Source organism: Elephantulus edwardii, unplaced genomic scaffold (genome assembly GCF_000299155.1).
Source record: "Elephantulus edwardii isolate Elephantulus edwardi_28Jun2011 unplaced genomic scaffold, EleEdw1.0 scaffold00017, whole genome shotgun sequence".
NCBI classification, from domain to species: Eukaryota; Metazoa; Chordata; class Mammalia; order Macroscelidea; family Macroscelididae; genus Elephantulus; species Elephantulus edwardii.
This window is the reverse complement of record NW_006399767.1, coordinates 14,536,906-14,548,999: the sequence shown is the minus strand read 5'-3', so window position 1 is coordinate 14,548,999 and position 12,094 is coordinate 14,536,906. Positions and strand designations below refer to the sequence as shown.

At 41.3% G+C, this 12,094-nt stretch overlaps 1 protein-coding gene across 1 annotated transcript in view; it reads left to right on the top strand.

Moving 5' to 3' along the window:
- The first annotated feature begins 439 nt into the window (after nt 1–439).
- GLTSCR1L (GLTSCR1-like) overlaps nt 440–12,094 on the top strand; it is a 36,765-nt gene continuing 25,110 nt past the window's right edge. The window contains exons 1-5 of the mRNA XM_006881982.1: nt 440–520; nt 1,287–1,332; nt 2,914–2,962; nt 3,055–3,123; nt 5,882–7,561. Of these exons, the coding sequence (XP_006882044.1) occupies nt 1,292–1,332; nt 2,914–2,962; nt 3,055–3,123; nt 5,882–7,561 (1,839 nt within the window). The 5' untranslated portion in view covers nt 440–520; nt 1,287–1,291. The remainder of the gene's footprint in view (nt 521–1,286; nt 1,333–2,913; nt 2,963–3,054; nt 3,124–5,881; nt 7,562–12,094) is intronic.

Genomic DNA, 12,094 nt, shown 5'->3' with positions numbered 1-12,094 from the left:
TTTTACCCGTGATCATTGCCTTTTGATAAGCTTTGCGTTCGTTCTTCGTCTCTCCTCACCCGTCCTCCCCCTCCTCCACTGGAGTGCTGTTTGGATGGATTGTCATCTCCCAGATCATCAACAAGTGAATTCACTCAGCAGCAGGGACGTCCCACATCAGGGGAAACTTACCCTTCAAGACTCCTCCTGAGTAAAGCAAGCTCCCTTCGTTGGGACAGGAGTGAATTTTATATTTGTCTGGCCTTGTTACAGATGGAATGGCAGTTTAGGGGAACGAGAGAGGAGGGGACAGTTTTAGCCGAGAAAAAGCATTTGGTAGAAATCATCCCTTCTGCCTCCCTCGGGCGTGTCCCTCTTCTGGGCATCTCTTCAGGGTTTCATTCCTCCGTCCAACTGCCGTTTACAACTGTCCTTTCCAACTGCTCCAGAACTCCTGGCTCTGGCATTCTGTGATGTAAATTATTCCATGCATGGCTCGAAATGGCTACGAAGCAGTGTTGCCAGGTGTCAGAGCAGTAGTGTAAGTTTACTGGATCTGGGGGTGGGGAGGAGGAGGGGAGAGGACTCAGAGCTGGAATGCGTGCATTTGCTCCTGTTTCAGCCAAAGCACAGTCATCAAGCTGGCCAGACTTGATGCTGTCCGTGGCTGGGAAGAGCCTGGGGCTTGGAGCCGGGATGGGGTTTGGGTTGCTATTTTCTTCTTTGAAAATTCTAGTGTTGGGATACAGAGAGTGTGGAATTGGTTAGCAGCCCTGCTGCTGTGGAGGAGCCCAGGACTCAGGGTGCACCCCAGAGCAGTGGGACTGTGGTGCCCCACTTTCATAAACATGTAGGGAGAACCAGCTTTCCTGTTTTCCTAAAGATAGCCAAAATATGGAAAGAAATCTCTTCCCATTACTCATCACATTTAGAAGCATCACATTGCAAAAATTAAAAAATACTAATAGATAGTTAGGAGATTCTTACTAAAACAAAAATCTAACTTACCCCCCTTGTTCATGAGACATTTTAAAGACATTACCGTCATGGTTTACAGACTGCCCCATAGAGGATCTAGCATGAAGGAGGCTGCCACCAACTATCTTTAATTAGTCTTGACTTGTAAATGAAGGAATTGGTTTAATTGTCTCTTGAATGATGACAAGTTTTTTTCAATTGTATTGTAAGTATATAGGAAGAAAGCACACATGAATCACATAGCCCTGTATCTAGAATGTAGAGTGTTTTGCACTGACGTCTTGACTCAGCTCTGCTGACCTGTGCTTTCCTGTTCTTTTTCTTCATAGTTGTCATGGATGATGATGATGACTCGTGTCTCCTTGATCTTATTGGGTAAGAAGCTCATTCTAAACTCAGGGTAAATAAAACAGGTGAAATTTACTGTTGTGCTACAACCTAATAAATATATTAAGGCTAGTGGATTTTAAACTAAACATGACATAATTTGTTATTATATTTATTATATAGTTGTTGTGGTTGTAGACTGCTAACAAGTCGAGCACAACTCATAGTGACCCTATGAACAAAACCCTGCAGCTTTTCTATAATAGAGACACAAATATAGACATCCTGGTCATGATTTAGTAATCCTTTATTGAATTTAAGGCTTGTTGGTGGCACAGGGTTTCAGTGCTTTACTCTTATTGTTCAGTGCCATTGACTATGACTCACAGCAACTCTGTGAACAACAGATTAGAACCATGCCTTACCATGTCCCATCTTCACTCAAATTCTTTACCATGCTCAAATCCATTGCTACAGTCACGGTGTCAGTTTATCTTGAGAGTTTTCTGCTCTTTTGGCTAGCTGTCTCTCTTCTTTTCCAAGCATGGTATCTTTTTCTAAGGAGTGGTACCTCCTGATCATGTGGTCAAGGTGTATGTGTGACATACTTTGGATATGTTGTAAGGAGGGACCGGTCCTTGGAGAGGGACATCATGCTTGGGAGGGTGGAGGAACAGCACAGGAGGAGAAGACCCTCTATGAGGTGGATTGATTCAGTGACTGGGGTAATCAGGATGGATGTGTTAGAGACAGTGCAATTGGCACAGGACAGAGCAGAGTTTATGGCTGTTGTACATGGGGTCACTATGAGTCACAGGCGACTTGACGGCACATAACAACAACATATGATAACAAAGGATTTGATTGCTAACTAAAAAGTCAGCGGTTTGGACTCACCAGTAGCCTGCAGCAGAGATGTGGCAGCTTCCATAAGCTTAGGCCTTGGAAAGCCTGTGAGTCAGTTCCGCTCTGTGCAGCAAGGTGGCTGAATCACAGTTAGCTCGCTCTCAATGGCTATTTTTTTTTCATTTCTTAAATTTATTTTCTAATAAATTCCAGGAGGCACAATTGAGTACTCATGGAAAATAGGACATCAGAACAAAATAAGCAAAACACTACTGTTGTTAAGTGCCATCAAGTCATAGACAACTCATAGCAACTCTATGAACAAAAGACCTGAACACTTGTATAACTTTCATCGTTTCTCTAAGTTCATAATGTTTCTCTGGGAGGCAAGCTGTTTTGGAATTGGATGCCACTCCTGATTCCAAGCTTGTTTTAATTGGGGAGCTCCACCAAATACCGTGGGTAACCATTATCACATTTGACACATCATTGTCACAGTGTTTAGCATTACAGCGACCACAAGTTACCTCTGTACAGCAATGCACAGACCAAACCAGGCCTGAGGGCCGCAGACTAAAATCACCCACCTTTGGCTTGGTAGTAACTTTATATCCACTAAGCCAACAGTGCTTTCTCAAAAGAAAACACTACTAATAAAATTATTTTTAAATGGGAAAAAAGTTTTGAAAAATTATTTTAATGCTATTTCCTTTTCACTCTAGTGAAAAATTAATCCTAAATATAAGTAACGTTTTTGTTGTTTCCTCTGTTTTTATTTTATAGAGACCCACAAGCATTGAACTATTTTCTTCATGGACCTAGTAATAAATCAGTAAGTAATTCTGAGAACATTGCTGACATAAGTTTGGTTTCTTCTTTTATAGTTGAAGTAACCACTTTGTTGAATGTGTACTCTTTTTTTAGAGCAACGATGACTTGACTAATACAGGATATTCTACAGCCAATTCAAATTCTATTTTCGCCAACGCTAGTGTGAGTATTGGAAAACAAGCAAGTCTTTCTGTCTCATTGTTGCCTTGTGAACTGAGGCTCTAGTCTTATGATGAAGAGCCTTCCTTTGCCCTTGTACTTGACAGGAAAGAAAAATCTGTTGACCTGTGTTGGCATTTTTGACCTTTTAATTTAACCAGTATAGAATTTGTACAAGATTTACTTTGCTTTACTTTTTAAAAAAGAAAAAGCTTTCAGTTTTATTTCTAAAATTATTCAGGTTATAATATAGCTGGAGAAAGTTCAATTAGAATATTCTGAACTTTGTTACATAAGCTTTTTTTTTTTTAAAAAGCGCTCTTAAATATAGTTACTTATTAATCTTTTCCATAACTGACACTTATTCAGTGCTTGACACTAAAGAGCTTAGCATACATTAACCTCATTAACCTATATTAATTCTCATAATAATTCCATGAAGTAGGTTATTACCCATTTTTTAGATACGCAGAAACTAAAACAGGGAAGCTTACACAGCTAGAATTGCAGAGATAGGGTTTTAATCAAGGCCACCAGACTCCAGGTGCCTAGTTGGGACAGACAGTTGACTACTAATCTAGAGACTGGAGGTTCAGATCCCCCCAGTGGTACTGCAGGTACCTGTCTGCTTCTGTCAGGTTAGAGCTGAGAAAAACCTATGGAGCATAGTTCTGCTCTGTAACACATCATGGTCTTCATCTCCCTCAACTATAAAATGGGTTCATATTCAGAAGGTCTTTGGAAGGCACAACTGTTTGAATATTTGCATGCATGTAGAGTATGTCAGGTCATAGCTTATCATTAAGACACCTCTCCATGTACTATTGGTGGTGGTGGTGGTGGTGGTGGTGGTGGTGGTGTTAGGTGCTTTTGAGTCAAGTCATAATGTTTAATTCCTTTAAACTGTGAATCGATATAATTTCTGATATTCATTCTAAACAAGTAATAATTATATGTGATTTCATAATAAGTGTACTTCTCCATATTAATGGTTTCATTTACCAACTTTCCTACTTCCATGTGAGTATTAATAGAAACTTTTCACTGTTTCATCCAGTGTGTGTTCGTTGAGACCCTGAAATGCATCATACCACTTACAATAGCAGTAGAAATGCTCAGATCTATGTGGATGTTTAATTCATGTATGGTAAAATCCACTAAACTAACCGTGCATGGAGCTCTGCTGGCTTAGTGGTAAGAAGTTGCACTGCCAACCAGAAGGCACATAATTCACATCCCCCAGCTGCTCCTCAAGAGAAAAATGGTTGATCTCCTCCTGAACGATTGATGTACTGCCTCTGAAAACCCACTGGTGGAGGGTCAGCTATGAGTCACTTCCACCTTGATGGTGAATAACAACATTAGTCTCATGTCAACCCAAAGGCATGTGGTTCAATTCCACCAGCTGCTCCACAGGAGAAAGATGAGCAGTCTCCTTCTATGCAATTTACTGCCTCTTAAAACCCACTGGAAGGTCAGCTGTGAGTCATTTCCTACTTGACAGCACATAATAACAACAGCGGCAACTGTGTGTCACCACTCAGCATGTATTTTTTGATGCTACCATATTTTTCTGTAAAAAAATTACCGTCTTTGGTTTCACTTGCTTTTCAGACTTCCTTTCACATGGTTCTTCAAGTCCTAGAGTGATGTTCATGTCACTTAAAGTCATCTTAGTCCATTTCACCTGTTGCTTTGGTACTGGAGTAACTCGTCTTGGTTTTTCTACCTAGTTCTTCCTGTCTTCTAGCCTCCAACACCTTTGAACCCTAAGGTTTTACACAAGTTACAGTACTCATTCTTTATTGCTCTCCTTTAAAATGTTTTTCTTTATCTAATTTTTACATAATTGTTGATTATTCTCCTTTAATAATTCTGGCATATCCAGTGAAGTGCTGCTGAAAAGCTCAGTATATCATATTTATTTATAATTGACTGTGGTTCTTAAATGCCTTTGTTATCTCTAACTGGAAGCAAATGAGAGTTTAATGAATGTTGATAGACTTTTACTTTACTTGAATAAGAGATACAAGTGGTTTTTTAAACATCTTTATAAGCTGGTGACTCCTAAGAAACCAACTGATCACTCATTTAATGTCAGAAACTTGTTTTTATGGGAACAAATCGTGCTGAGGTGGATGAGGATGAGGGGAAAAACTTAGAGTCTTCCTTCACACTAGTCTATTTCTAGGCTCTCTTCTGGGTCAGCACAAGAGCTGCATCACCCAGAGATCCCACCGTCCCTGAAACTTCTGTGTTACAGTGGACTGAACGTTCTGTCTGTTGGACACTCACATCCACAGGCTTTGCACAGTGAGCAGTTTTGAAAAATAGGAAGTGTATGCCAGTGTCTCAAAAGTGAAACTAAACTTTAAATAGTTCCCATGTTTTTTATCAATCCCTACAAAACAGTTTACAAGCTCAAGGACTGCAAATACAAAAACAATGTTTGCTATTATTAAAACATTAAAATAAGATTAGCAGTTTGGATTGTGTCTAAAAAGAAGATTTATGCTAAATTCAAAAGCAGGATTTAAAGGAAAAAAACCACCAACCCATCTTTTTCAAAGAAAGCAGAGGGATGTGGATGTGCAGGGGGAGGAGGGTTAATCATTGGGTTGTACAATTTGGTGGTTGGGGGTGAGGAAATGAAAAGAATTTGTTTGAATTTGTATTCTAATTTTATAAATAAACTAGTAGAAAATTTAAAAAAGGTTGTAATATACTGCTTTTGTTTTGTTTTATTTTGTTTTTTTTAAAGAATGCTGACCCTAAGTCATCCCTCAAAGGTGTAAGCAGCCAGCTTGGAGAAGGGCCTAGTGAAGGACTACCACTTTCCAGTAGCCTCCAGTTTCTTGAAGATGAACTTGAGTCTTCTCCTCTTCCCGATCTTAGTGAGGACCAACCTTTCGACATTCTTCAGAAATCCTTGCAAGAAGCCAATATCACTGAACAGACACTGGCAGAAGAGGCATATTTGGATGCCAGTATAAGTTCCAGCCAACAGTTTGCACAAGCTCAGCTTCATCCTTCTTCATCAGCATCCTTTACTCAGGCTTCTAATGTTTCTAATTACTCAGGTCAGACGCTACAGCCTATAGGGGTGACTCACGTGCCTGTTGGAGCATCGTTTGCAAGCAATACAGTGGGTGTGCAACATGGCTTTATGCAACACGTTGGCATCAGTGTTCCCAGCCAGCATTTGTCTAATAGCAGTCAGATTAGTGGTTCTGGTCAAATACAGTTAATTGGGTCATTTGGTAATCAGCCTTCCATGATGACTATTAATAACCTAGATGGATCTCAAATCATATTGAAGGGGAGTGGGCAGCAAGCCCCATCAAATGTAAGTGGAGGCCTGCTGGTTCACAGACAGACTCCTAATGGCAACTCCTTGTTTGGAAATTCCAGTTCCAGTCCAGTAGCACAACCTGTTACTGTTCCATTTAACAGCACAAATTTTCAGACGTCGCTACCTGTGCATAACATCATAATACAAAGGGGTCTGGCCCCAAATTCAAACAAAGTCCCAATTAACATCCAGCCAAAGCCTATCCAAATGGGGCAGCAAAACACATACAATGTGAACAATTTGGGAATACAGCAGCACCACGTGCAACAAGGGATCTCTTTTGCCTCTGCAAGCTCACCCCAGGGCTCAGTAGTTGGTCCACATATGTCTGTGAACATTGTAAATCAACAGAACACGAGAAAACCAGTCACCTCACAAGCAGTGAGCAGTGCTGGGGGTAGTATTGTTATTCATTCTCCCATGGGCCAGCCTCATGCACCCCAAAATCAATTCCTTATACCCACAAGCCTTTCCGTCAGTTCCAACTCGGTACACCATGTCCAGACAATAAATGGGCAACTTCTTCAGACTCAACCTTCTCAGCTCATTTCTGGCCAAGTGGCCTCAGAGCATGTCATGTTGAACAGAAACTCTTCCAACATGCTCAGGACCAACCCACCATATTCCGGGCAGATGCTTAACAGCCAGAACGCCGCCGTCCAGTTAGTGTCTGGGCAGACATTTTCTGCCTCTGGGAGTCCTGTGATAGTCAATCACGCTTCTCCTCAGATTGTTGGTGGACAGATGCCCTTGCAGCAGGCATCACCGACTGTGTTACACCTGTCACCTGGGCAGAGCAATGTCTCCCAAGGAAGACCTGGCTTCACCACCATGCCCTCGGTGACAAACATGGCAGGACCTAGTCGCTTCCCTGTGGTCAGTTCATCCAGCACCACCCATCCCAGTCTTGGCTCCGCGGTTCAGTCTGGTGCATCAGGGTCAAACTTTACAGGAGATCAGTTGCCGCAGCCAAACAGGACTCCAGTACCGGCCAGTGTGTCTCACCGTCTTCCGGTTTCTTCTTCCAAATCTACCAGCACCTTCAGCAACACACCTGGAGCAGGGACCCAGCAGCAATTCTTCTGTCAGGTAGAGTACCCTTATCAAATCAATGTTTAGATGATTACAGAAAGGATAGGTGGAATGTGCATTCAGTGGCCTGTCCTTTTCATCAGCAGTTCCTAATTTATTAATTTAAAATTTTTAACTTATAGTTGCCTTTTTTGTTGCTTTAAATTTAGCCCAACACTGTGGCTTAGAATGAAGATTTTAGAATCAGACTTTTGAGTTTAAATTTGAGTTTTATGATATTGAATGAGTTAACTTAGTTAGGATTACTGTTTCTCATCAGTGAAATGGGGAAAACACCTATCTCCTGGAGATTAAATGAAATGATGCATATATAGCACTTAGCTCACCATCTCTGGCAAATAGCAAATACTTGATAAGAGCCAATGTTAATATGTATGCTTGATGAAATGTATTGTGGGCGTTTAAAATGAAAGGTTATTTTAGATCATTTAGATCTTACAGAAAACCAAGTTGAAAAAAAAGAAAACCAAGTTGAGTGATGGTTGGCTGGACCACAGTTGCTTTTTGGGTGCTATCCAGAGGGGCCGAGGTCTCAGTGTGACTGAAGAGTGAAGCGCTGGCCTGCAGCAGAGGGGGATACAGAGGAAAGGATCCAGGATTTCTGTCATTTGACCAGAAGCATGTACCTACTTCTACTGTGTTTTGAATAGTCAGTAAAGCCATAGAAAGATTCTCTTCAGGGCAAGCATCTCGGTCTCGAGTTGTTAACAGCTTTAGACACTCACCTCTGTCTGATGATCCTTGGGCTCTTCTAGCTCTCCATTCCCTTCTGTTGTGGGCACATTCCCGTCACTGCAGCACTTCCCATCTGAGGCCTCATCTCCATGCCTGTAATCTCTCCTCCTCTACTTTCTCTTCCCTTCTCCCTCACATTTACAAGTACTCAGAAACTGCTCTCCACTGTATACCCTCATCTTTTAAGAAGTATATACTTTTAAGGGAGCTCTGGTGGCCTAGTGGCAAGAAGCTGCACTGCAGTCCCAGAGGCACACAGTTCAAATCCACCCGATGCTCTGCTGGAAAAGGAGGGATAATCTCCTCCTGTATGAGTCAGATCTGATTTGACAGTACACGCACGCAAAATAATAAAATAATGAAGGAAGGAAGGAAGGAAGGGAGGGAGGGAGGGAGGGAGGAAGGAAGAATATACTTTTCATTTAGTAATCCTAAGGAAACAAGCAAAGATTATTTATGAATAAGGAAGTTCTTGTATTACTTCTGGTATCAAAGGGGGTTTTTTGTGGACTTTTTTTTAATACCAGACTGACAGAAAAGGTAAGATTGAAAGAATAGTACAAAGAATGTCTGTATACCCTTCTCTGAGATTCCCCAATGTTAGCCTACTACATTTGTTGTATCTTTTGACATGTGTGTTCTCTCTCTCTTTTTCTCACTCAAAATTTGTGAAAGTAAATTGCTGGCATGATACGTTTTGACCACTAAATGCTTCAGTTGTATATTTTCCAAAATCAAGGACATTCCCATATATCACAGCCCTTATTCATGTTTTGTCAAGTCTCCATATAATGTCAAACAGATAGGTTCTTTTGTTTTTATAATCTATTTTGTCAGCATATCTCCTTGAGCGTCACATAATCTGGAGCAGTTCCCCCAGCTTTCTTTGTTTTTTATGACCTTTGTTGTTGTTTGCTGTGGAGTTGGAACTGACTCCGAGCTGACCCTCCAGCAGGTTTTCAGAGGTAATAAATCGCACAGGAGGAGATTGCCCATCCTTTCCTGTGGAGCGTCTGATGGATTCAAACCAAGTATCTTTGGGATTGTGGCATAGTTTCTTAGCATTGGGTCGACAGTTCAGCTATGAGTTGGTTCTGACTTGATGACACACTATAATTTATGAGCTTTAGGGTTTTCAAAAATGTGAACCAAGGTGTCAGGATGGCCGAGTGGTCTAAGGCGCCATACTCAAGTTTCACTTCCTCCAAACGAGGATTCTGGTCTCCGGTGCAGGCGTGGGTTTGAATCTCACTTCTGACAGACCTTTGTTTTGGCAAGCTCTGGTGGTCTAGTGGCAAGAAGGTGTACTGCAATCCTAGAGGTGCATGGTTCGAATCCACCAGATTCTCTGCTGGAGGAGGAACAATCTCCTCCTGTACCAGTCAGATCTGATTTGACGGTACACACACAAAATAATAAAAAAAAAAAATTTTAAAAAAAAATGTGACCCAATTATTTTGTAGAATGTCCATCAATTTGGGTTCATCTCCTATTTCTTATGATTTAATTCAGATTTTTGACAAGATTGACCTAACTCTTGTGTCCTTTTAGTGCTTAAGATGTAGACCTGTCTCATTACTGGTGATAATAACTTTAACCACATCCGGTAATCACCCTGAGCTTCATCCCACTATTGCAGCAGTATATCAGCCCATCTCACTGAGGGCTTCTTCTGTTTTGCTGTCCCTCTCCTTTTACCAAGCATGATGTCCATCTCCAGGGACTGGTCCCTCATAACATGCCCAATGTATGTAACATAAAGTCTCCGCCTCCTTGCTTCTTAGGAACACTCTGTCTATACTTTTTCCAAGACAGATTTGTTTTGTTGAGCTTTTTGCTAATCCATAGTATATTCTAATTATTTTTGTTGTTAGGTGCCATCGAGTCAGGTAAACACTGTCCCATCCTGTGCCAACCTCACAATCTCTCACGCACTTGAGCCCATTGCTTTGGTCACTGTGTCGATCCACCTTGTTAAGGTTCTTCCTCTCCTTTACTGTCCCCCCACTCTTAACAAGCACGGTGTCCTTCGTTCGGCAAGGATAGCCTCTCTTTGGAACACACCCAAGTATGAAGATGAAGATTTTTCCATCCTTGCCACCAGGGAGCACTCTGGCTCCACCTTTTCCAAGATACATCTATTTGCTCTTTTAGCCATCCATGGGATGTTCAGTACTCTTCTCCATGATCACGCCTCAAAGGCATCGATTGTTCTTCTGTCATCCATATTCATTGTCCAACTCTCAGCAGCATACCAAGTGATTGAAAAGACTATGGTCTGAAATGATATTCTGGTAGAGACTTTATATTCTTGTCGAGATGTTATAAGTCTACCAACCATTATACTACTGAAAGAGCTTTTCCTTCTTCCTCCTCTGTTTGTTTATAGCTATTGATTTTTATTTGGCTCATAGTTTCTTATTTCATGACTTTTAAGCTGTTACTGTTTTCTGTTTGGTTTTTTAATACGCTGTTACTGTTTTCTGTTTGGTTTTTTTAATGTATCAGTTGACCCAGATTTGGCCAGAGGCAATCCTCCCAAACTGATTGCTGGTCCTTCCTTGGACATGTTTCTGTTATTGATTAAGCACTTTTATTGACGTCTGGAAAAGCAAGATGTTTGCTGTTCACCTTTCACTTTCTCTGTCCCTATTCTGGAATCAACCATTTATAAAAGAACCTTGTTTTCTTCTCATGGAGAACCCAAAATCTGAGCCCTGTTGCTACTGAGATCCTCTGTTGACAAAGCTGAGATAGATGTTTATATATACCCAACATGTGTGTTGTTGCTAGGAGAGGTCAGACCTTGGAGAAGAGCATCATGCTTGAAAAGCTGAAGGGAGGGTCAGCAGGAGAGAGGAAGGCTCCCAACAAGATGCATTGACACAGTGATTGTAACAGTGAGTATCGGAGATGGTGAGGATGGTACAGGAAAGGGCAAGGTTCACGTCTGCCCTCATAGGGTCTCTGTGACCAGACAGAGTAAAACTGCTCATAGGATTTCCTAGACTATGATCTTTACAGAGCATATTGCCCACTTTTCTCCCACTGAGCGACCAAGCACTGATTGAGTTCAAACCACCAATAATTTGGTTAATTTAAATGTTGCGCCACAGTGGGCTCCTTCAGATATTATAGCTATTTCTGCCTCAGTTATTTAGTGTTGCTATAACATTTACTAGAGTGGATGCCTTTAACAAACAGACATGTATTCTCTCACAGTTTAGGAGGCTACAAGTCCTAACTGTGGGTACCAGCTCTAGAAGGCCCTGTCTTTCAGCTGTGGAGGAAAGTCCCTGTTTCCGTCAGTACCTGTGAGCCCGGTGTACCTACAGACTTCCACGTGTTCTGACCCTTCCCCGTTATCAGGGAGCCAGGGCCAACAGGGCCGCAAGACTACACTCTTGATAATTATTTCTTGGTGGTACTAAAGATCCCACATCAGTAAAAGATATTACTGTTTACACCCTAGGGTAGTTCTGCTTACATCTGATTAGGGCTGTGATGGGGTAAGGAGTGTCATATTCCACTCTTAGTCTTCTTATACCTATTTGGTTTATCAGATCATGGAGGCTCTTTAAGTAGCTTCTACAGTATTTTATTTATATCATTAAATATATGTATATATGTATGTATATATGTGTTTATGTGTGTGTGTATGTTGTTATGTACTGTCAAGTTGGAACAGCCCATAGCTGATCTTCCAGCAGGTTTTCAGAGCAGTTAATCACATGAGAAGTGATTGCCTATCCTTTTCCCTCTGAGCAGCAGGTGGATTCGAACCATGTGCCTTTG